This window comes from Pan troglodytes, chromosome 13 (assembly GCF_028858775.2).
Source record: "Pan troglodytes isolate AG18354 chromosome 13, NHGRI_mPanTro3-v2.0_pri, whole genome shotgun sequence".
NCBI classification, from domain to species: domain Eukaryota; kingdom Metazoa; phylum Chordata; class Mammalia; order Primates; family Hominidae; genus Pan; species Pan troglodytes.
In genome coordinates, this window is record NC_072411.2 from 110204814 (window position 1) to 110231161 (window position 26348).

A 26348-nucleotide genomic window follows, 5' to 3' on the forward strand; every position below is an offset into this window, starting at 1 on the left:
TTAGCAAGGTCGATAATGTTTGTTTAATATATTTTGCTTTCATAGGAGCTTGAAATGATTTGTTTTTGCAGCTGTAACAGAGTTAAATTAGGGATTTAGCTTCAGCTTAGCTAGTTGAGCATATATAACTAGGAGCTATTAATTATCTGCCTAGAATCCTTTGGTCATCTTCCCACAACTTACAGCATCCTTGGAGGACTAAGTTACACCAAAAGCAGCCAGATTTTATCCTCGGGTAATTAATCTTGGCTTCTTGGTTACTAAGGGGAGGCTAAAAATTTGAGTTTTTATTTCTTATTCCACAACTCCCCCCACTAAGCATATAAATGTTATTAGTACATAGATTTTTTTCTAAAGTTGAGCAAGGAATTTAAGATAAAATCTTAGTGCAAAGGCTAGTTTCAGACATCCATTCCCACAAATAAAAAACTAAAAAGCACAACTTTTCTGGCCTTAAAGCACCAATAATCAGCCCCCTTCTCTTTTTCTTTCTTCTCATACTGCTGTTCAGGCTTAAACAGAGTACGGGGAGAGGAAGTTAGCTACAAAGATAAACTCATCAAAAGCCTGTCCTACAATTCTAATTGCCCTCTACCTGTTTGTGAACGTTAGCTGGGAGCAACCGCTGAAAAGCTTTGGGGGAAAAATGCAGGGAGGAAAATAAGGCAGGGGAGAGGAGAGAGAGAAGAGGGGAAAGAGGAGGTGGGGTGGGGCAAAGAAAAACTAGAGTGCAATTCAAACAAAAATGAAACTCTCTCTCTCTCTCTCAAACACACAAAGAGGAGGAAAATGCCCCCCCACCCCCCACCCCAGGTCCTAACAACATACTTCTTTATCAGAGGTTCATTGTCAATCAATTAGCCCAGGCAGCAGGGGTCTGTGATGGGGGGGCACCCAGGGAAACAATGGACAGCCCTGTTGTATTACTATTTAATCACTTTTGCTAAATAAATAGAGCAGCCCCGAGGTGCTGTCATGTCAAGGGAATTTATAACAAAAAAACTTCATTTTTCATTGGTCATTACTTTTTTCCCTCCAGGACAAGAGAGGGTTATTACTGTAGCCTTAAGTTCCATCTTTGTGTTTCTTGCCTTTGATTCCCACTCAGACCCTGCCACTTTCTGGCACTAATTTGTCAGGCTGAACAAAGAGGGGATTTGTACCTCCTGTAAGGTCTCAATTAGGAATGGCTTCTGCTGTATTATGTGCCATTCAGAGAAGACACAATGCCGGTAATTACAGGAATTTGCACTAAATGGCTGAAGAATTCACAGCAAAACTTCTCCCCACCACCTCTTGGGTTTACCCCTCCCAAGGGTTGGAGGGAAAAAAAGAAAAGCAAAAAAGCTCTTAATGCCAGAGAGATGTAATTACCAACAGCAGTCCCAAGAGGTTAAACAGCAGCCAAGGAGTAAAACCATAAAATCTGACACAGTGAAAATGGTGTAGGGGATCCCCCAGGCTCACTGTTTTTCTTGCTGTCTTTGCTGTTAACATGTTCAAATTCAGTTCAGAATTGGGAACACTGCCCTACAGTGGGCCATCCAATTTCATCTCCAGATTACAAAACAGTCATACAAGGAACACTTCCAAAGGTGAGCTTTGTATCTCTTGTCACACTCAGAAACAAGTCCTTGGGCCCTTTTATTATAGTACTCAATTGCAAGGTTTCTTGATTGCTAGGAAATTATAGGAAAAATATCTGTGTGTGCTAGTGCCAAGAAAACTATGTATCTATTAAGTGCAAATAGGTAGGTACAAATGTCAAATTCCTAAAGAAAACAGAGCTGCTTAGATAGGAGGAATAAGTTCTAGTGTTCAATAGCACTATAGGATGACTATAGTTAACAATAATACATAGTTTCAAATACCTAGAAGGGAGATACTGAATGTTCCCAACACAAAGAAATGATAAATGTTTGAGATGATGGATATGCTAATTACCCTGATCTGATCACTATACATATGTATTGCAATATCACTATGTACCCCATAAAGATGTATATTGTGTCAATTAAAACTTTTTTTAACTAAAAAAAAAAAAACAGAGCTATTGCCTTAATCTAATTTATATGGCATTTTGTGAATAACCTAATATAGAATCACATACAGGTGCACACTTCATAAATATTTTAATAAGCTGTATAGTCATTTGTTTTAGCATTAATACTATAACACCACAGATTCCCCATTGCCAAACACAATTTTAAACCTCAACCAGTAATTTCACCGAAGAAGCATGCCTCATTTGCTGCTACAGGCGTCCCTGAAAAGCTGTACCACCAAATTAACTGTTCCTACATACCATTCTCATCATGTGCTTCTCTGCTCAAGAACCTTCTGTGACTTCAGGGTCAAACATAAAATGTAATCTGAACTGTCTTTATTTTTATAGGTCAAAAATGACTGAAAAATCTGCAATTTCACATAGTTCTACCTGGCACCATCTCTGAGAGTTCTCTAACCCAATGCATGGGCGTCACATCTGTAGCAATTGTCACAGCTGCCTTTTGACATTCACTGATGTGATTATTTGATTCATGTCTTCCCTAGTGGACTGCAAATTTCATGAAGGCAAGGACCATGTCTGCTTTCCTCCAGCACTGACCCATCTAGGTGCATCCAAGTTTCTGGGCACACAATAAATGACAGAATGAATGAAACAACTAAGTTTTCAAATTTCAAGAAGTAGAACTAGCAAGTGTAAGGGTCCTAGAGGTAGGCATGATAATAGTAGGTTCCAGGAACAGCAAGAAGACCACTATAAGGCTGGGCACAGTGGCTTACGCCTGTCATCCCAGCACTTTGGGAGGCCGGGGGGCGGGGGGGGCGGTGGATCACGAGGTCAGGAGTTCGAGACCAGCTTGACCAACATGGCGAAACCCCGTCTCTACTAAAAATACAAAAATTAGCCGGGCCTGGTGGCACACGCCTGTAATCCCAGCTACAAGGAAGGATGAGGCAGGAGAATCACTTGAACCCGGGAGGCGGAGGTTGCAGTGAGCCGAGATCATAACACTGCACTCCAGCCTGGGCAACAGGGCGAGACTCCGTCTCAAAAAAAAAAAAAAAAGAAGACCACTATGGCTGGGGCTTCCTAAGCTCAGTGCAACCCTGGAGCTGCAGAAGAAGCCATGGAACAGTCACACATAATCAGATACAACTATCAAAAATCAAGTACACATTTAAGAAATATACCGTTATGTATCAGCATATATTTTTAAAACCATAACCTCAGGCATTTTTGGATAACCATGGTCCATTTTTTTCTGCAGGGCTGTTTAAATTTTAAAGAAGGATATAGAAAATTCTTCACTTACAGAAATAATTTAATGAAATAAGGCCAATTGCACTATTTTGTAGATTTAAAAGCCAACATTTGTGGCTCCCCTGAATAGCAAGTAAATGACATCATAACAAAGAGCTACTCCATACAATCTTCCACTTTTAAAGTTTATTCATCCAAACTATTTAAAGGGGGAAGAACTAAGTAGACATAAAAACTTATAAAGGGGCACACTAAAACCATGAAATACAGTGAATTAGCCTCTCCTTAAAATAATACATAAAGCCAAAACTCATCAAAAACAATGTGCTGAAGTTTTTGGCATTTTGGAAGATCAACATGCTATGCCACCAGCTTTTTCACTGAAGGTGTGTTTTTATGAGGATGCAAAGTTAGAAGACATAGGTACCAAAGGAAGAAGCAGCTGGTTTAGATTAACTGTGTTTGTGAGAAACACAGATCAATTTTTAACGTTCCATCTGCTATAATAATCTCTGATATAATGAACAGTCTCCCAGGTAATTTAAAAAACATTCAGAAGTTTGCTTAACAGCTTTTGGCCTTTTTCTTTTGAGACTCTGCCCCCTACAGGAGATCAGGAAATAAAGTATTCTTACCCAGAAAACCAGAGTTCAGCCTGGCGCAGGCGGTGGCTCACGCCTGTAATCCCAGCACTTTGGGAGGCTGAGGCAAGCAGATCACCTGAGGTCGGGAGTTTGAGACCAGCCTGACCAACATGGAGAAACCCTCATCTCTACTAAAAGTACAAAATTAGCCAGGCGTGGTGGCGCATGCCTGTAATCCCAGCTACTCGGGAGGCTGAGGCAGGAGAATCGCTTGAACCCAGGAGGCGGAGGTTGCAGTGAGCCGAGATCATGCCATTGCACTCCAACCTGGGCAACGAGAGCGAAACTCCATCTCAAAAAAAAAAAAAAAGAAAAAGAAAAAAAGAAAAAAAAGAAAGAAAACCAGAGTTCAAGTGCTGGTATGAAAAACAACCTGGTAAACCACAAGTATCACAAAGCAACTGAATGCAGCACTTTCTGAGGGAAGAAAGGGCATATAAATGGAACAGCTTTTCTTTCTTTTCTTTTTTTTTTGGAATGTGCCACACTATACAAAATAAGACTGACTTCTCCCTGTCCCAAATTAGAAACCTGTCTCTCTCTGCCCCGTTCGTTAGAACTCCGAACCAAAGCACAAAGTTAAAAGTCAAGCAGTGCAAATAAATTTTAGACTGCCTTTCTCCCCTGATTCCGTACTACTACCCTTACCCAACCTATCCTCCACAAGCCAAATTTCGTGAGCACAAAATTTAGACAGCAAAGGGAAGCATCCTATCATATGGAACTTAACTAAGGCAGCTGCCAGAAATTTCTATTCCTGCCCATTATATTATAATAATACGTTTCCTGTTCTTTTCTACTCAGCTTCCTTCTCCCTCTTTTGCTCACTTTTCTTTTTTTCCTGATTTCATTTCTCCAGCTGCCGGATGCGAATGAGCTTGCTGAATGGCACCTTCTTACCTACATTTCTCCTTCCTCTTGAGTGTCAGGAATGCTACGAATGCAGTGCAGAGCATGGGCAGTGCACACTCCATCAGAAGGCACACTTCTGAGAGGGAGGTGAATTAGGCAATACCTCTTGTGAAATACCTGAGGCTTTTCTTCCCTCTTTTACTAGAAAGTTTCTTGATTCAGCTACTCCAATCTCCACATCTTGAGAACTAAGCTGAGCTGTTCTTCCTTACTCCAATAACACAACAGATTTGCTGACCACGTCTGTAATCTAAAGCCACGGAAGTGTACCATAATTCCAGGATGTCCAGAGTAAGCACTTAGTAAATTATTATTGAATGTCTGAACTTAAAAATATATGTACTAGTATAAGACACTGAAATGTCAGTAATTTCTATTTTTTTAAAAAACTGCTAAAACTAGTATCTCATTTCAAAACCATTTTCCAAAAGTATCTGGGTGACTTAACACAGGTCTTTCATACCTACAGATACATATATATAAACAAGTAGAGCTTCTTTTTTTTTTTTTTTTTTGAGATGGAGTCTCACTCTGTCACCCAGGCTGGAGTGCAGTGGTGCAATCTCAGCTCACTGAAATCTCCGCCTCCCAGGTTCAAGCGATTCTCCTGCTCAGCCTCCCGAGTAGCTGGGATTACAGGCGCCCACCACCACACCCGGCTAATTTTGTATTTTTAGTAGAGACGGGGTTTCACCATATTGGCCAGGCTGGTCTCGAACTCCTGACCTTGTGATCCACCCGCCTCGGCCTCCCAAAGTGCTGGGATTACAGGTGTGAGCCACCGCGCCCAGTCTAGTAGAGCTTCTTAACTGGCTCAGTGTTTCTGGTCTCTCTGATCCCACTCTGCAAGTTTCTGGTCCACAATCACTGAGGCCCTTGAGTCAAAGCAAGGATGATTCACTCGGTCCTCACTTTGGGTAATTTATTTTCCATAGAAAAGACTAGCATCATAACTAACCTAAGTTCAAAACGTGGGTTTTCAATGGCCACCTTTATTTGGCTTTTTTCAATGCAGGAGCAAGGACAAAATTTTAAATGTGGTTTTGGCTGGTGGTGAGCTTCTTGATGATTTTTAAACAACATGTTAAACCTAATAGACTTGAATTAAAACCTTCCAAATCAGATTTCCATTTAAAGCCATTCTCATGGTAAATTTAATGTCACAAACTGTGGGGTTTAATGGAAGGAAAATAATTTTATTTAGTTTATAACAGATATCTAGATCGGGTTCAGTGAGGTTTTAAAACCTTTTTTTTTTTTTTTTTTTTTTTTTTGAGATGGAGTGTCGCTCTGTCGCCCAGGCTGGAGTACAGTGGTGCAGTCTCAATCTTGGCTTATTGCAACCTCTGCCTCCTGGGTTCAAGTGATTCTCCTGCCTCAGCCTCCTGAGTAGCTGGGATTACAAGCACCCACCACCAAGCCTGACGAATTTTTGCACTTTTAGTAGAGATGGGGTTTCACTATGTTGGCCAGGCTGGTCTTGAACTCCTGACCTCAAGTAATCCACCTGCCTTGGCCTCCCGAAGTGCTGGGATTTCAGGTGTGAGCCACTGCACCTGGCACAATTTTTTTTTTTTTTTTTTTGGTAATTTTACTGTTTCAGGAAAGGTGGAAAGAATGGGGAGTAGAGGAAAGATGAAGTAATAAGCTTTTACAAAATAAGATTGTTGACCTCAAACTCCACTTTGCATCTCATCCTTACATAGCAGTTCCAGAAGGCCTGGGCTTCCCCATGATGGGCATAAGCCCATAGTGACTCAGTGGTCATCTGCTGAATCATCATTTACTCCGCTTTTAGCCACCCCCACATTTTCTGTCAAGACTAATTTTCTAGATTTCACCTTAAGAGGATTTGACAAGGTCAAGATCAATGACAGTTACTGACTGTGGCCATTTTCCTTGCCTAAGGAGTTTTAGTAGTCAGCTTTGGACTTGAATGTTTCTTATGAGACAATTTGTGACACCCATATTCACAGTGACCTTTATTCAAGAAAGCAGAGGGAATGGAATCACAGCCGACTCAGGAAACCTAAATTCTAGTCTGGTTAGGCTTTAGCCAAATCATTTTGATTCAACGGGATATATCATAGCTGCTTCTATTTACTTCAACAGCATGGGATAAAGATGGTCGTCCTTATGTTTTAATATAGTAATTTAATATAGGATGTTTTAATACAGTAAGCTTCTCGAGGAGAGATACTTTTTATAAACAGGAGATAGCTGTGACTAGCCTATTAAGGGGATTTTTAAAGTGAATTCCAATTGTGGGGTTCAGGATTGTTCTTTAATGAGCTATAGGCTGAAAATCTGCTTCATACCTGCACATTTGAAACTCTGAGCAGTGAGTCCTCGTTCCAAAGACAAAGTCGTCAAAATGCTCAGGAAGCTGGTAGTCACAGATTGGCGTTTGTTCTTCCTGAGTTCATGCCCACCCATTTGATCCTTGGGTTTGTTCCTCAGTGTGACTTGCAGGTTTTGCTCTGAACTCCTCGCCACATTGGCAGCTATCTTCAGAGCCTCCATCCATTCCTGAGCCCTCTGTCGGGTCTCAGCTCGGAGGCGAAGGACATCCTGGGGGAAAATGACTTGAAAGCAAGAGTCGCAGCCATCCAGGTTGTCCATCTGGACAGCCAGACACACGTCCACGTTGTAGCTCAACAGTGGATCCTCGTCTAGCTTGCCAGGCTGAAAAGCCATAAGGTAAGCCCTGCTCAGCACAAATGTAAATGCCTTCCAGTTGTTTTGGACAGTCAGCCTGTAGAGAGTCCCTGATTTGAGGATGTTTTGGTACTGTTTGGAGCTGTCCAGGACAGGGGACGGTGGCAGCAGCCCACTGGTTTTCTTCTGGAAACCATGATTCTGTGTATAGTCATCATGATGGCCAAGCCCTGGTGAGATTGTCAGCTCGTTCTGCCGCCCCATGTAACCGGGCACAGCAGCATGCACTACTTCCCAAAGCTTCTGTCCCCAGTCCAATGCCTCCCATGGTGACTCTGCCTTTAGCTGTAGCTGAGTGTTGTCATACAAAACAGTATCCACCATCCTGGCCTCCAGGTTGCCTAAAACAGATATGCTCTGGAAGTGTGAAAGCTGGTACGTGGCATAAAGGTTTTGATTCCCACTGCTGTCAAGGCTGTAGAAGTATAAGTTGTAAGGTGAAAGTTCTGCATAACAGCTTTGCCAGTAACTGTCATGGTCCTTTCTAATCTCCAGGTAACCCTTCTTTAGAATGTTTGGGAATGTCTGCTTGTGTTCTAGAAAGGAAAAGAGAGGCAAAGTATTGATTAGAATTAGTTATAAGAAGGCAGGCACAAGAAACCACACAGATCAGGGCACAAGAAACCACACAGATCAGGGACTGACAGTCTTCTGGTTCAAATTAAACAAAATAAAAGTAGTAGAATCCCACGATGGTACCTAACTGGCAAGAAATAGCCGGGGAAATCTCGAGTCTAAAAACTGTAACTAGGAGGCTGGGTGCGGTGGCACACACTTCTAATCCCAGCATTTTGGGAGGCCAAGGTGGGAGGGATTGCTTGAGCCCAGGAGTTCAAGACCAACCTAGGCAACATAGTGAGAGCCCGTCTCTATAAAAAATTAAAAAATTAGCTGGGCATGGTGGCACATGCCTGTAGCCCTAGCTACTCAGGAGGCTGAGGTAGGAGGATCACTTCAGCCTGGAGGTTGGAGCTGCAGTGAGCCATAATCATGCCACTGTACTCCAGCCTGAGTGACACAGCAAGACTCTGTCTTAAAAATAAAATAAAAATAAAAACTAGAACTAGGGTGGAATCACATGTACAAGAATAAGTATGGGGCATGGAACGTGCAACATCAACGGAGCGTGCAACATCAACATGAGATGCAGAGGTCTGTGTGGAAAACAGAAATACTGGAACAACTGTGACTAGTTATGCCTTGTGAATCTAGGAACCAATCACGCTTTGCCAGGGTTCCATGTTTTCTAGGTAACAGTCTATTAGGGTGGTGCAAAAGTAATTGCGGTTTTTACCATTACTTTTAACGGTAAAAACCGCAATTACTTTTGCACCAACCTAACAGTACCAAATACACAAGAGAGAACGTGCCTTCTGCCACTGGACCTAACTCCCTGCTAATACTTTTATCTTTCCTCAGGTTGGTAAAGCGAGGAAGGGTCAATGAATAGGAGCGAGCATAAAATGTGCTGCTCACAAACTCTCATTTCTCAGAAACCTTCAGCAGCCCTCCAGGCCAGTTCATGGGCCTTCTGTCTAGTAATCAGAGATCCAAGCTTGACTCGACTAGCTCACTTTTTAGGTCTCTGCTTAGATGGCCGTTTTCTCTCTGAGCCTGACTGTGCTTATGCTGTCCCCTGAGCTTGCAATGCTCCTTCCACAGGCTTCAATCAGCAACTGCACACTTACCCTCTTTCAGAGAGTCTGTCCTGATTCCCTAACCTCGCCTACACACATGCATGCATGCCTGAGTCAGTATCAGGTATCACTACTAAATTATTCTTCTATCATGGGCTCTTAGTTCAGGCTATATTATAATAGCTTATTTACATGTCTGAACAAATAAAATAAGTCTTAAATTTTTTTAAAGGCTGTCTTTCCAAGCTGGACCATCAGTTCCACTAAGGGCAAGGGTAAGATCTCTCTTTTCATTCTTAGACCACAGAACATTGAACATTGCCTTGTACATAGTAGGTACTTAATAAGTACTTGTTGAATTAGAAATAAGGTACCTAGCACAATGCTCAGCACATAGTAGGTATAATTCCCCTCCTATCTTCTTTTCTCCCTTCCCCTCTGTTTTACAAGTCATGCCATCCGTAATCAATGATTAGCTGCAATATATACTAGTTTAGTACTTAATAAAAGGGGATTATCACTTGAGAGATTTCCTGACATTCTTATCAGACATGAAAATGACATCCAGTCAGGCGCAGTGGCTCACGCCTGTAATCCCAGCACTTTGGGAAGCCGAGGAGGGTGGATCACCTGAGGTCAGGAGTTCGAGACCAGCCTGGCCAACATGGCGAAACCCATCTCTACTAAAAATACAAAAATTAGCTGGGTGTGGTGGCATGCGCCTGTAATCCCAGCTACTTGGGAGGCTGAGGCAGGAGAATCACTTGAACCCAGGAGGTGGAAGTTGCAGTGAGCCGAGATCATGCCATTGCACTCCAGCCTGGGTAACAAGAGTGAAACTCCGTCTCAGAAAAAAAAAAAAAAAAAGAAAGAAAGAAAATGACATCCATGTGAAGGATGTCAATCATCTCCTCCCTGGTAGAGACTTTAATTTCTGAAATGTTTCTCAATCTCTTTGCCAACACACATTGGAGACAGTCATAAACTAATTGAGACATTCCCTAAAAAAGATAAATCATACTGCCAAAGGGTATGATTTCTGCTTTTGGCTAAAGATTTCTGCTTTTGACTAAAGAAAAAAAGAGTAATACAGGTCTAGATCTTAAAATAGCAAACCAAAAGAGAAAAGGAGAGAAATGAGGCTGAGAAAAGCCAGTTTTACCTGCTTTACATCTCTGGTCCTGACATTCATTAGTATTTCTGTGGTAACTCAAAAGCCATTAATTTCTTGCAACCCACACTAATCCCTTTGTAGAAAGAGATAATGGATGCCTATTTGCAGGTTATCTTTCCCTTCTGATAATGCAATAAGGGAGGCAGTGCTGTTAGCGACACTGCTGCCACCTCTCCTGATCTCATTTCCATCAAGCACTGATGATAGTTCAATCTTTTCCACAATAAGACTTAAAACTATGTGTCCCTCTATCCCCATCCCTACTGTGACCCAAAGGCTCAGCTGAGTCTGCTGAGTAAAATAAAAACCACCTCTCCTGCTTTTAGCTAGGAATTTTCCTCCCCTCTTCTTATCTCCCTGTGAGCTTTTAATAACAGCTCCCAGGAATTAAAAATTCTACTTTAATTGGGCCCAAACCAGCAGCAAGCCTGGCTAAAAGCTCACTTCTTTCTAACTATAAGAGCTAGGGTGGCAGGTGCCAGCTTGGGTGGACTGAATGAGAAGACCGGCGAGGGAATCTTCAAGGTTCCCTCACCTTCTAGATGCAGAATAAGAAGAAAAAATGCACTGGGTACCAACATTTTTTCCCCACTCACTAAGCAACATTTCCTATCTCTGTTCTCCCAACTCAGCTTCAGCCCTCTTTAAGTGGTACATTAAATTGAAACAGAAAATAAAAACTGTGAATCCTAGAATCCTAGGAAATGGCCTTTTATTTATTTTTATTTTTTGAAACAAGGTTTTACTCTGTCACCCAGACTGGAGTGCAATGGCGTTATCATGACTCACTGCAGCCTTGACCTCCCAGGCTCAAGCAATCCTCTCACCTCAGCCTCCCAGCCAGCTGAGAATACAGGTACATGCCACCACACCTGGCTAATTTTTGTATATTTTTAATAGAGACAGGGTTTCACCATATTGCCAAGGCTGGGGAAATGGTGTATTCTTACAGGCTGCTGTTTGTCATGTAATTTTTTGAAAAATAAGAATCGGCCGGGCACAGTGGCTTACACCTGTAATCCCAGCACTTTGGGAGGCTCAGGCGGGTGGATCACCTGAGGTCGAGTTTGAGACCAGCCTCGTCCAACATGGAGAAACCCCATCTCTACTAAAAATACAAAAATTAGTCGGGTGTGGTGGTGTGTGCCTGTAATCCCAGCTACTCGGGAGGCTAAGGCAGGAGAATCACTTGAACCCAGGAGGCGGAGGTTACAGTGAGCCGAGATTACGCCACTGCACTCCAGCCTGGGCAACAGAGAGAGACTCCATCTCAAAAAAAAAAGAAAAAGAAAAAAAGAAAAGAAAAACAAGAAGAAAAATAGCAAAGGTGATCAGGAAGCTATTTTCTGGAGTATCCATTCCTCTCTGGAGGATCTGTCTATATCATACCTTATTAATATATTGTGTATGATATAAAAGTTATATATCTGATCATAAAGGGCTAGAGAACTACCATCTCTCTTTAATCTCTAACAATTCTTTCTACTGGATCTGAAGTTTATTTATTTGAGACAGGGTCTTGCACTGTCACCAAGGCTGGAGTACAGTGGCACAATCATAGCTCACTGCAGCCTTGAACTCCTAGAGGTTCAAACAATTCTCCTGCCTCAGCCTCCTAAGTAGCTGGGAGTACAGGCGCACATCATGATACCTGGCTTATTTTTTTATTTCTTTGTAGAGAAGGAATCTTACTCTGTTGTCCCAGCTGGTCTTGAACTCCTGGCTTCAAACAGTCCTCCCACTTTGGCCTCCCAAAGTGCTTGGATTATAGGTGTGAGCCACTGCACCCAGACTGAAGTTTATTTTTAATATTTTTGCTACTGACAAATCAGAAGCTATGTATTTAAATCTAAATTTTCATTAATTTACCATAGTTCACTTTTTGTTTCTCTGGAACATATCATATCAACTCATTTAATTAACCCCACATATATTCTTTTAAAGTATTCAACTTCATAAATAATAAAATCTCACGGTGACTAATTTGATAAATGAATAATATCATATAATAATGAAGTGAAAGTGTTTGACTTCATAAATGAATATCATCACAGATGAATACAGTTGACTCTTGAAAAGCATGGGTTTGAACAGTGCAGGTCCACTTATACCTGGATTTTCTTCTACCTCTGCCACGCCTGAGATAGGAAGACCAGCCCCTTCTCTTCCTCCTCAGCCTATTGAGCATGAAGATGAAGAAAATGAAGACTTTTATAACCTACTTCCACTTAATGAATAGTAAATATATTTTCTCATCCTTCTGATTATTTACTTATTTTATGGAGATGGCTATGGCCACCATGGTGCACCTGTCAGCCTGTTTGTGATTTATTTATTTCCTTCCTTCCTTCCTTCGTTCCTCCCTCCCTCCCTCCCTCACTCCCCCCCTCGCTCCCCCCCTCCCCCGCTCCCTCCTTCCTTTTCTTTCTTTCTCAAGACGGGGTCTCACTCTGTCACCCAGGCTGGACAGCAGTGGTACAAACATAGCTCACTGCAGCTTTGAACTCTTGAGCTCAAGCAATCCTCCAAGATCAGTCTCCAGAGTGGCTGGGACTACAGGTATGCACTACCACACCTGGTTCATTTTTTAATTTTTTATAGAGACAGAGTCTTGCTATGTTGCCCAGGCTGGTCCCAAACTCCTGGCTTCAAGCAACCCTCTCACCTTGGCCTGCCAAAGTGCTGGGATCATAGGTGTGAGCCACTGTGCCCAGCATTGATTTTCTTTTTTTTTTTTTTTTTGAGACGAAGTCTTGCTCTTGTCCCACAGGCTGAAGTGTAATGGCACGATCTTGGCTCACTGCAACCTCCGCCTCCCAGGTTCAGGCAATTCTCCTGCCTCAGCCTCCTGAGTAGCTGGGATTAGAGGTGCCTGCCACCATGCCCGGCTTATTTTTGTATTTTTAGTAGAGACGGAGTTTCACCATGTTGGCCAGGCTGGTGTCAAAACTCCTGACCTCGTGATCTGCTTGCCTCGGCCTCCCAAAGTGCTGGGATTACGGGCATGAGCCACCGCGCCCGGCCTGATTTTCTTAATAACATTTTCTTTTCTCTGCCTTACTCTATTGTAAGAATACAGTATATAATACATATAACATACAAAATATGTGTTAATTGACTGTTCATGTTATCAGTAAGGTTTCTGGTCAACAGTAGGCTATTAATAAAGTTTTGGGGGAGTCAAATATTAAACATGGATTTTTTTTTTTTTTTAAGACGGAGTCTCGCTCTGTCGCCCAGGCTGGAGTGCAGTGGCATGATCTCGGCTTACTGCCAGCTCCGCCTCCCGAGTTCATGCCATTCTCCTGCCTCAGCCTCCCAAGTAGCTGGGACTACAGGCACCAGCCACCACGCCCAGCTAATTTTTTGTATTTTTAGTACAGACGGGGTTTCGCCATGTTAACCAGGATGGTCTCAATCTCCTGACCTTGTGATCCGCCCGCCTCGGCCTCCCAAAGTGCTGGGATTACAGGCCTGAGCCACCACGCCCGGCCTAAACATGGATTTTTTATGGCATGGGGGATTAGCACACCTAACCCAAGTTATTCAAGAGTCAACTGTAATATAATTTATTTTGCAAATGAGTAAATTATCTAATATCACAAATGATCCAGATAGGATCATGGATAGAGTATCACCATTTCCCCAAAGAAAACAGAGAAAGGTGAGCAAAACAAATCACTGTACCCATGAATTTCATACTGAAACCACAAGACAAATTCCCCATGAAAAAGAAAAAAAAAAAAACCAGAACTATTTCTCCATTGCTTTCTACTGTGGCTAATACAAAGACTTGGTTCTGTTCCTCCTCAGTGAAGATCCCCTTTTCCTTCTCCTCCTCGTCTTTACAGTATCCAGTGCAGTGGTTTCAGGACAATAAATGCTACTTACTGAAGAGGAAGAAGGGAATTTTCCCTGTCATGCACCTGATTCACTTCTCTACTGCCAACACACCAAAGAGTTCCTCTTTTGCCACTATTTCCTCTATCTGTTCTCAAAAAAGTTTCCATCCTCATGGCCACCTTCATCAAGGTTTCCTCCTCCTCCTTCCTGGCCACTTCACCCACTGTTGCCAGGCTAAACTCTCTGGGTATCTCACAGTCCCTCTCACGTCCCTCCTCAGGCTAACACTCTTCACAGGTTTCTGGGTGCCAAACAGTAAAGTCCATACTCCTTAGCTTGGTCTTCAACATTTCATTATAGAAAGTTTCAAACACACTTGAAAAGCATGTAGAAGAGTAAGATGAATGCCAGGTACTCATTGTTCAGTTTTAAAAATTGCAAGTTTCTGCCATTCTTCTTTCATCCCTCTTACTCCTCTCCAACTCTTGTTTTTTATTTGTTTTTCTTGCTGGTATGTTTGAAAGCAAATCACAGACATTTGTTTTATTTCACCTGTAAATACTTCAGGGTATATTTCTAGTCTAACAGATAAGATCTTTAAAATATATACGATATTTTTTTCACACCCAACAAAATTAATAATTCCTTATCTAATACCCAGTCTGTGTCTAATTTTCCCAGGTTGTCTCAAATATTTCTTTTTTTTTTGAGACGGAGTCTTGCTCTGTCGCCCAGGCTTGAGTGATCTCGGCTCACTGCAACCTCCACCTCCCAGGTTCAAGCAATTCTCCTGTCTCAGCCTCCCGAGTAGCTGGGATTACAGGCGTGTGCCACCACACCCGGCTGGTTTTTGTATTTTTAGTAGAGACAGAGTTTCACCATGTTGGTCAGGCTGTTCTCGAACTCCTGACCTCAGGTGACCCACCCACCTCGGCCTTCCAAAGTGCTGGGGTAACAGGCATGAGCCACTGTGCCTGGGCACATTTCTTTAATATACATAGTTTGTTTGAATGAGTTCATATGTTGATTTTGTTGACATGTCTTTTAAGTCTTTTTAAATCTATAACAGTTCTCTCTTCCTCCTTTTTTTCATGCCATGTATTTCTTGAAGAAGCTGGTTCATTTATCCTGTAGAATTTCCCACATTCTGGATTTGGCTGAGTGTATCTTCACAGAATTACTTCAATGTTCCTGTTTCCCATGTTTTCTGTCAACTGCTACTTGGACCTCAAGGTTCAGTGAGGTTTTTTGTGTTTTGGTTCTTGGTGGCTTTTTGGTTTTGTTTCTGTTTTGTTTTTGTAAGAATATGTCACAGGTGGTTGTCCCACTTCTACGGATGTTAAGATAATTAGGGGGTTCAGAGTATATTAGCCTGACCCCTCCATCATAAATTTCCTCAGGAACCCCTCACACAGTGCTGCCACTCTTAACTCCACCATCTTTCCATCAGCTGACCAAATCACCATGTCCATGGCTCACCCCCTCCTGACCTTCATGCATTTTTCTCCACAGTCCCCCACCTAGATCTTCCTTCGTCTCTGCTTGTCCAAGTTCTCCTCATACTTGAGGGCTGGGATAAAATCTCATCCATTCCTGAAGGCTTTCTTCATCCCTTCAAGTTGAAAACAACTGTCCTGCTCTGAACCCTCATGGCTCTATGTCTATACCCTTATGACGACTCAGAGTCATTTTTGCCTTATATTTCAAATACTATTTCATGCTCATCAAATACTTATTAAATTTTATAATAAAAATTATTCCCCAAATCAGTAAGAAATGTAAAAGGAAAAAAATTTCCACTTCTGCACCCTAGCACCCACAAAATTCTCCTGCCCAGACTGTATACTGTTTACTATGAACCCTTTAGACATTTTAATAAATATATTCAGATAAAGTAATTAGGTATGCTCACATATGTTAGCATATATAATTATTGACTATTAATGTGCTTTCATTTTGGTTACTTTATAAAATTTTGCCTTTTGAAAAAAATACCATGTTCTGGCCGGGTGCGGTGTGGCTCATGCCTGTAATCCCACCACTTTGGGAGGCTGAGGTGGGCGGATCACAAGGTCAGGAGATCGAGACCATCCTGGCTAACACAGTGAAACCCCGTCTCTACTAAAAATACCAAAAAAATTAGCCGGATGTGGTGGCAGGCACCTGTAGTCCCAGCTACTCGGGAAGCTGAGGCAGGAGAATGGCGTGAACCTGGGAGGTGGAGCTTGCAGTGAGCCGAGATTGGGCCACTGCACTCCAGCCTGGGCAACAGAGCGAGACTCCGTCTCAAAAAAAAAAAGAAAAAAAATACCATGTTCCAGATCACAATAAATGAAATGTTTAGGTAACCCACTTTACCTTTCAGTCTGGGCTGCCTGGGTCAGAATAATGAATGAACCCACAGGAATAGGATTCTGAAGATCAGGCAATAGTTGGAATGAAAGACAAAGTGCAACATTTTAATGTTTTCAAAGAACTCAAAAGCCATGTGGTGCCAACATTCCATATCAAAATTATCTAGGAAAATTTAAATGAAACACTTATTATAATAAGATTAATAAATGTGAAAAGAAGCCAGAGCAGAAAGTGGATGGAGTACTCGTAAGACTGCAGTATAACACTCTGTCCTAGACAGGCTCACCCGGACTGCTTCTCTGTCAAAGTTTAGCAGATCTATGACATTTCTTTCACTGGATCATCTTTCTTTTCAGTTTCTCTACAGGCTATCCAGGCTATAGTAAGCTGAAAGGATAAATGATATTATCTGGAAGTCAGGAAACAGGGTTTACAACTGTTATATAGGCTCAAAGACAAGGAAGCAAAGCAATTTGACCCACATTTATGGAGCACCAACTACGTGCAAAGCAGGGCACTAAGCTTTGTTGCAGACATGAAGGTACAGAAGTTCTTAAGGTCCTTACAATTTGATTGTGGTAAATTACTTGAATATAGACTTCTCCATCATTACAAATTTTTTTGTTTTTTTTTTTCAGACAGGGTCTTGCTCTGTTGACCAAGCTGAAGTGCAGTGGCATGATCATGGCTCACGGCAGCATCAACCTCCCAGGCTCAAGGGATCCTTCCACCTCAGCCTCCTGAGTAGCTGGGACTACAGGCATGTGCCAACCATGCCCAGCTAATTTTTTTTTTTTTTTGTAGAGACAGGTCCTCGCTATGTTGCCCAGACTGGTCTCAAACTCCTGGGCTCAAGCAATCCTATTGCCTTGGCCTTCCAAAGTGCTGGAATTACAGGTGTGAGCCACTACACTCGCCCTCCATCAATATAATTGATTAGCTCAAGATAAAAGAAAAGAAGTATCACTTCAGAACAAAGATATTCCTTTGATTTGGCTTGTCTTCACTTATGGCCAATACAAATAATCTGTATTCAACTGCTACTTTCTCTTGTCTTTTAGGCCCCATTTCCAGCTTTCCAGACAGCATGCTACTTGGTTCAACCTCACCTAATGGCTCTGGCCCAGGTGCTGCCAGCACTGCACTGACAGCCTAGAGCATGAGAGAATGTGGTTAGACTTCCTGAGAACCATTCAACCACCTACCAGCCCTACTCCCTCCTCTAAGGCTGCACACTTCTCCAAGGTTAGTTACAACCTCTAGGTTTCAAGATTCCACTCTAGCCACCGACTCTAATTCCAGGGGGACTACTAAACTTTATCTGTTATACACTGCCCCACTGTCAGCTCCACCCACCCTTGGTCTCGAGTAACAACCCCTTGTGGCACTGTCTAAAGCAAAGACAAAAATCAATTTTCATTGACTGCTATTGACTTCCTGGAACTCTGCACTGAGAAAGATGCTGAGACACATGCGGACTCAGCGGGAAAGAACACTGGGGTGTTGCTGTGGTAGGTAATAATATGAGTTATGCATTTGCCCTCTGGTTTTAGCATCCTGACAACACAGTTCCTTACCCTCTTTGACTCTAGAGACAAATTCTGTCTTCCACAACAGTAATATCCTAGACCTTTTAGAACTCTTCATAATAAAGTTCTTATCAATTCCAACCTGGTCCTCCTTCATTCTTTACACAGGCATTTTTCTCAGTCCACCTCACCTGCCTTCCACTCCATCTTCATGAGGGCCTTCAATCACAAAACTCTTCCACCTTACCCCTTACAACCTCCTCCCTGTTTCACTGGACTCCTAGCTTCTCAAGATCCTGTGGTCAGTAGTTAAAACTCATTTTCTCTTACTTCTCCGATTTAATCACCAATTCTGGATCACACCATCATCTATATTCTCTATTTAAGTCTAGCTTTCTTGAGCAAGAGATAGAAATGCTAACCCCAGCAAATACAAATTCATATTGCTCACCTTCTATCATATATTTAATCCTGATAATCTATTCTTTTATTCACTTCAGTGGGTCCGAAACACAATCCCCAGAACAGTATTTCCATACCATCTTCACTTTCCTCAAACACCTAATTCCACTGTCTCTTTCTCTGTGCACTGTAGGGAGCTCTTGTATATATAAGATGCTTGGCTTCACTTCAACGTCATACTAACCCATGTCCTGTAGAAGTGCCACAGAACCCAGTGGTTAAGGCCACAGTTGCTGGAGCAACCAGCCTAGGTTCAACTCCCAATTCTGCCCTTACTGCCTACGTGACCACTGACAAATTATTTAACCTGAGTCTCAGTTTCCTCATCTTTAAAGTGGGGCTATCATAGTAGTATGTACCTCACCGTACTGTTGTGAGGAAGAAATAAGTAGCTCTTAGGACAATGCCTGACACTATGTAAGTGTTCAACAGATGTTTTCTGTTTCAGCCTTTTAGTATCAAAAGAAGAAACATTTTGCTTCCTTGCTATAGCAGACCCTTCCACCTCTACTCTGTTAACAAATTCCTTCCTACTTCTCTAGAATCCATTCCTCTATAATATGTTGCAATTCTCTCTCTACTAACCTCCTTTTCTCCATCTTCCAATATCCTAAGGTTTACTGTGTCTATTAAAAAATTATTTGCTTGACCTACCCCCTTATGGCTGAACCCATCTTCTTCCTTCAGATTCCATGTGCTTACAACGCCTCTTCTTCCTGGTCCACATGACCTGGCCTCTGGCTATTGCTCTGGCCTCATCTCATATCATCTTATAACCCTTGTCTCGCTCCAGCCACAATCCTCTCTTATGTTCCTTGAACAAGCCAAGCACATTCTAGCTCCGAGGCCTCTGAGTTGCCATGTTCTCTGTCTGGGGCTTCTCTCCCCAGCTCCAATACCTTATTTGCCTCTCTCAATTTTTCACCTCAAAAGTGCTGTCCTCAGTGAAGCCATCCCTTAAACACTCGGGTTAAAGAGCCCCTCAATCGTTCTCCATCACACCTCTTGCTTTATTTCCTTCAAAGAACTCTCTCCTCCTGAGAACAGGAACCTTGATATCTCTCTCCTTCCTGAATACCAGAGGCTAGCTCCATAAATATTGTTGACTGTATCAGCAAAGGACTTTGCTACAATCTGTGGAGATACGAAACCAATCAGACACAGATCGTGTCAACAGAGTTTATAGCCCATAGTGGAGAAAAGATGGGCCCCAAAGTATCTGCAATATGCAGCATAAAGTACTCAGAGCCTTCTAACATGCAAGAGAATAAAGAGAGGGCTTTTGCCTGGGAAGTTCTTAAAAGTCTTGAGAAGGAGGCGGTATCTGAGGTAGACTTTGAAGACAGGATAGAATTGATATTCAGAGACGGCAGGAAGGGGTAAAGAGCATTCCAGATGGTGGGCCTTCACTTAGATTTTCCCTTTCCTTCATCCATTATCCTCCATCTATCCCCAATTACAGCCTTTCTTTTCCTTTTCACAAGTCCCACTTTCTCTTTATTGCCACTATCACACTAATCTGAGTCCTCAACACTAATCTGAGTCCTCATCACACATCATGACGCCTGGCAGACCTTCTGATTGGTTTCCATCCCTTAGTTCTTTCCACCTACCAATCATTCCATGCACTGTTGGGGCCTGAGGAGACCCACTGAAGAGCCTTCCTTTTCCTCACCCAACTTTTGAATCAATTGAGATAGACAGAGGGTGGTCAGATACATGGGGATCAAAACATCAGACAGTTGGAGGATGCAACTTAGTTGCATAGCAGCAAATTGAACCCCAGGATTTCAGAGACTTACCTCTGAGTCACAAGCATCACTGGATAGCCAGAGGCCTCCCCTCCTGGGAAACTGCCCATGAAGGGCTGATGGCACGGAGGAGCAGATCTAGGGGAGCGGACCAGAATTAGTGCTCTTAGGACAGCAGCTGAATTACCTGGTTCCTCTCCTAAACTTGCCAATAAGTCACTCCTCCTTCTCATGGGTGGAGTGTGCAAAGGGATGGACGGAGGCCAAGAGTGCTATTCCAGCTGACGTCCCTTTACATGGACACATAAAGCCACTGAAAAGGAGGGTCCCTGCTACCCTATCACCACTTTCACCCCACCAACTTCCATATTTCTTATTAAATACCCTTTTAATCTTGAGTCTCAAGACATGTGTGGTTGCTTCTTGCCAAATATATCACAGTAAGTCTATTCATATGGCTTTGAAGGTCCTCCAAAGTCTCAGCTCACTACTCCAAAATGTACCCCTGTTCTAGGTTAGCCTCCTGACCATCTCATACATACGCTGTGTTCTTTCCACCTTGACTTTGTGCTCAATCCTCAAAGCTCAGCTGAAATAGCCTTTCCTCAATGAAGACTCCTCTGGCATTCTGAGTCACAATCATCACTCTTTTCTTTGCATTCCTGGTTAATAAAATACAGTTTTCCAAGTCAATTTGTTTCATATTATAGTACTCGACTATGTTCAAGCCAGAAACAAACGGAAAAAATGAACCAATTTTAGGTCTTTGTTCTCCTCATTACAGGCACATCAGGGCACACTAATCATGACACTGCCACACATGTCCATAGCAAAGAACATGAAGAGAGTGATACTACAGGAATCAAAGCTGGACTGTGTCTTGCACATATTTAATATACTCCACAGGCCCTCGTACAGTGTTGGCCAGTGGAGTACACAGATGGTATTCCACAGATATTTTTATTAACAAATTTGTTCTGGTAGAAATGAACTAGTCTTTTCTATGGCTACTTTGGAGACTTTCTTTTTGGGTAAAAAGAGGATATTCCATTCATTTTCCCTTCATAAACCTAGGAAAAAGATTACCTATGTCAGCTCTAGTGGAAACAGACCTGTAACATATCTGGCTACATATTAACATTAACTAGATATACCAGTTTAGGGACCTCTTCCATCCAGTTCTTTGCTATGGGCAACAGTGATAGAGCATAAGTCAATACATTCCTGGCCAATTTTTCTCAAGTGTGAACCTGACTAGGAGATCACAGATCCAACTTTTTAAAAGCAGAGTTTTTCTGTCTTCTGTGATGAGGGCAAGCCTTAGCCTCTGTTGAGTTTTTGGACCCAGGAAACAATTCCAAACATCACCTTTCAAACCATGCTTATTCTTTGCCATGGTGAGCTTTTGGCTCTATATATCTAATCTATAGGAATTAAATATAAAAGACCCTCCCATACTTAGGCTGCTGGATTTTAGGCATAAATGGCATTCCATTACAATCTCTTGATGCAGCCTACAGAATTATAGAGACTTAGAGCTGGAAGAGATCCTAGAAATCCCACTAGCACATCCACATGTAAGGCAAAACCTATCAGCTGCCTTCATTAACAGAACCCTAATTTTGTTCAGGTATGGGGGCAATATGCTCAGGAAAGATGGCCTCTCCCCTGCCCTGTAAAAAGAATAATAATTTGTTTAATCCAATCACAGTAATCCTATTTTCCTTTGCCAGAGATTGCCTTAGGGGTGGACATGTGACCCAGTTCTGGCCAAGGAGCGGGTGCTATTGGGAGCCTCTGGAAAAAAGACCCAGAAGAGATGCCCTGCTCTCTCTCTTCCTGGTTTTTACTGTTGGTATTTAAGAAAATGATCCTAACACATTTGGGAAGTTAGGAAAATGTTTTTAAAAATGATCCTTGGGGCAGCTGTAGCCACTTTGTACCAATGATGGGAGAGAAGAGAAATCACCAATATACCAAGGAAAACAAAGCAAAAAGATGGAAAGCCTGTAGGTCCTGGATGACCCGAAGACCACCTACCCCTGGGTATCCTGTGAAGTGTTTATTGCATAAGTCCTCGACATTCACTAAGTGCTCAATAGTTATCTGTCAGATAAAAGAAAAATTACAGTGATATTTTGGCCTTACTATTTGTGCCACTTTTGGTTGAGTATTTTGTTACTTGCTTCTGAAAGCATTCTGACTGACTGAACACATTTGGAAAGAGGTTCCAGGAAGCAAAATGACTTGGCCAAGGTTATACCACAAAGTGGGCAAGTTGAGAGTGGAACTCCAACCTCCAGACTTTAAATCTAGATCACACTGTGTTTTATTTGTGGTGGAGGGAATGAGTCCTAGCCTTCCTCAGGCTGGAGAAGCGGTTTAACACAGTGGTTATGTGCAGTCTTGGAGTTAGGCTTGGCTTAGAATCCTAGCCCTGCCACATACTAGCTGCATAGGCTTGGATGAGGTCATCTTCTCTAAGCCTCAGTTTCCTCATTTGTAGAATCAGGATAATATCATCTATTATGTTAAACTGTTGTATTAACTAAGATAATGAATGAACACTTCTTAGCACAGAGCTGGGCATAAAATTATCGCTCATTAAGTGATAGCTCTTACTGACAGTATTAATAATAACAAACTTCATTCAACTTGAATCAAGCTGTAACTAAGGAGAAAGGAAAGAGTAGCCCCTTCCATTCTGAATAAAAAACAAAACATCACTATTCTGTCCTGATTTTTAAGCACCAATACACAGAATTCAACCTTCCATGTGTTCATGCTTGGTACAGTACAGTTTTCTACAATACAGTTGGTATCTTCAAAGGACTTCCAATCTGGTGTGGGAGATGGATGGACAAGCAATTATCTGTCGTGCACAGCAGAGTAAAATGTGCCATGGGAACATAAAGTGAAAGGGAAAAAAAAAAAAAAAGAATTTTAATTGAGAAAAATCTGGAAAGGTCCCAGGGAGGATGTGGGATTTGAATTGGCCCTTGAAAAATAATGGAGGATTTTTGGAAAGTGAAAAGGGCAGGGAAAGTATTCTGGGATGAAGAGACAGCAAAAGCCCAGGAGCTTGAAAGCACATGGCACTTTCAAAAATGGCAAAAAGGTTCAAAAGCAAGAAGGTGTGGGTGATAAGGTTGGGAAGATACCTGGATGCTTTATAAAGTTTACACTTGATTTTGTAAGAAATGGGGAACTATGGTTCACTTTTGAGAACAAAGTGACATGAAAAGATTTGTGTTTTAGAAAGAAAACTTTAGCAGTTTATAAAATTAGTAACCATAGTTTTCCTTAGCCAAAAAGAAAAAAAAATTAATAGGACAACCAGGAAAAAATATCAGACATTTTGATTTAAAGGTTCCCATACAGAAGTGTTATGAATCAGAATGTGGGCTGTCAATGAGGCATATTGGGTTTCCAAATAGCTGCCACAGGCCAACATTCAATAATGTAACCAATGGAAACTATACGACCATATAAAATCAATTTTCTGTGACCTATTTTAGCAACTTCTTTGTACTGACTAATCTTGCTGAAGGGTGAATCATAAATTCAGCAAGAGACCATGTCCTGGTGACCTCACTTGTTCTTAGCCTGCAGGAATATTCCCACCTCTACTGGCTCCAAGGCTTTTGAGAAACATCATAATTGAAAAAGCAGTCATTTTAGTATAAGTCCCAAATTTGGCTTTTTTTTTAAAAGTGAAAGATGGGGAAAAAGGGAACCGAAACAGAGTAACACAAAACCTGGGATAAAGAAACTATACTGCCATGGTTTTTCTAGCCCTAAAGAAAATCTCTGCTTGAGACCTTCTCCTGAAGTACTTAGAACAAGAAAATACAGGCATAGGAATGGTACCAGGTCACCAGAGAGTGAAACCGACGGAAACAAAAGCCCAGTTGACCACTGCCCTTGCCAAGCAGATGAAAATGTGAACACAGTCAGGAATGGAAAAGTAAGTTAGATTCTGGCAGTTTGTTGAGTTTCAGAGCTCTGTAGCTAATGCAAAGGATTTCTTTAAAATTTTTTTATTTTAAAAATTGCAACAGCGGTTCACCCAGAAGTAGAGTTACAAGACACACAAATCTTTCTGTGTTAAATAATTTCAACCATACCTACGTTTTCATTACAATTTTTTATTATCTGACTACAGTAATTAGCTTCCACACAACCATGAGTCAGGGTCAATTCAAATACATCCTAGAATGATATAATTTGGGAGTTGGGAAGGACAATAGAGATAATTTAACCTGCCTCAGTAGGTTCGTAAACCAAACGCAATAGACAATAAAGTGGTTTTTCCAAACTTACATGGTCAATCAGGAGTAGAGTTTGGATAACCTTTCGGGTCCTAGTTGAGGATTCTTTCCATATAGCCTATGTATCTATACTTTGTTATAAGTGTGCGTGTGTATAACCTGTATTTCATATATATGTTCACATGAATTTTTATGTTCTTACCTTACGACACATTTATGTTTAGATTGTAATTCTGAGATGTTAAGACCTTGTCTTCTTTATCCTACGGGAAAGTCCTTGGTGCTTATGATTGTGTCATTACTCAATGAACAAGAACAGATGACAGTGATGCAGAGGGAAAAGGGTTTAGTACAGACAGTAGTGAAGAGCATGTCTTTATACAACTAAGAGCAGTGCTAAGACTAGAAATCAGCCATTCTTTTTTTTTTTTTCATTTTCTGGAGTTGACTTGTAAGAAATCAGCCATTCTGGTAGTAGGATCAGGGCCCACTCTCAGGGCTAGTTCCCAGTCACACCCTGCTATAGCTACCAAGTGCATAGCAGATGCTGGGATGGCAGTAAGGAGAGGCACTGATCCTGAGAAAGCTTTGGTGTCCACCACCTACCTTGAGGTTCTTCAGAGATAACTGCCTCTGCTGTCACTTTCTATTTCTTCCCATCATCACTTCATGATTTAACCCTGAGACAAAACTATTCAATCCTCAGATGATGGAAATGGTGTTAACTATTTAGACAGGAAAAAAGCCACATCCCATCAACTGGTGGCAACCTTCATCCACTAGCACAGCCGACATTCCTTCTTAAGAAGACAGAGCTAGGTCTGTCTCTCCATGAGGCAAGGCAATCTCCCAAGTAAGACAGTTAAAAAATGGGCCAAACACGTGTATACCTATGTAACAAACTGGCACGTTCTGCACGTGTATCACAGAACTTAAAGCATAATAATTTTTTTTAATGGGGCAAAACCCCAAAGCTCTCCCTTCCATGCTTACAAACCCATCAGGGTCGGTTCACTTCAGCTGTTGGCATGCTAACATTAAAGAGTATGAAAGGCAAAGTGACCATCTTCCTTTTGCAGATTCATTGGTCTCCTAAGAAACTGTGACCGGCTCTGTGTCCGAGTATTTCAGTGAATAAGTTAAATGCAGGAAACAATCCTTGCTTAGCTGGATTGCTTTGGCATGCCTCAGTTTTTCTGAACCCGTGATAGAGTTACAAGGCACACATAAATCTTTCTGTGTTAAATAATTTCAACTATACCTATATTGGTTAATTTTAGTTCAGTGAACATTATCGTACTGATCCCCACCAACTACCCCCATAGAGATTTACTGCCAATGAGGCTTTCAAAGTGGAGGGCTGAGGAGACTGAGGACCACTAGCTTCCAAAGTAAGGGCACAGCCCCAGCTTAGTGGTTAAGAGCCTGGACTCGGAGGAAGACTGCCTAGATTCAAATTGAGGCTCCACTCCTCCCTCACTGTGGGAATTTGAACAAGTTACTTATGCTCCCTGTGCCTCAGTTTCATCATCCTTAAAACGGGACCAATGAAAAACCCATGTCACAGGATAAGCTGCTACCTATAAAGCAGTTAAAATTATCAGTGCACAAAGTGTTAGCTGCCACTGCCATTATTATTATTTTTTTTCCCTCTCTTTCCACCTGGGCTCTCTCACTCACCCTGAGAATAAACACACTAGGTGTTCAGATGTTGGCTTTGATAGTAATAAACAAACTGTTAATCTGGTTCATGTATTCTTCTCTCATATATCCCTTCCCCATTC

At 41.9% G+C, this 26348-nt stretch overlaps 1 protein-coding gene across 7 annotated transcripts in view; it reads right to left on the reverse strand.

Moving 5' to 3' along the window:
* The window catches only part of PLEKHM3 (pleckstrin homology domain containing M3), a 218883-nt gene that overhangs the window by 147492 nt on the left and 45043 nt on the right, over positions 1-26348 (reverse strand). For all 7 annotated transcript variants that reach the window (XR_010149857.1, XM_001140597.7, XM_016950390.4 and 4 more), the window contains exon 3: positions 7143-8078. Coding sequence is in view for 6 of the 7 variants with exons in the window: in XM_001140597.7 (XP_001140597.2) it covers positions 7143-8078 (936 nt within the window). In the remaining variant the exon portion in view is untranslated. The remainder of the gene's footprint in view (positions 1-7142; positions 8079-26348) is intronic.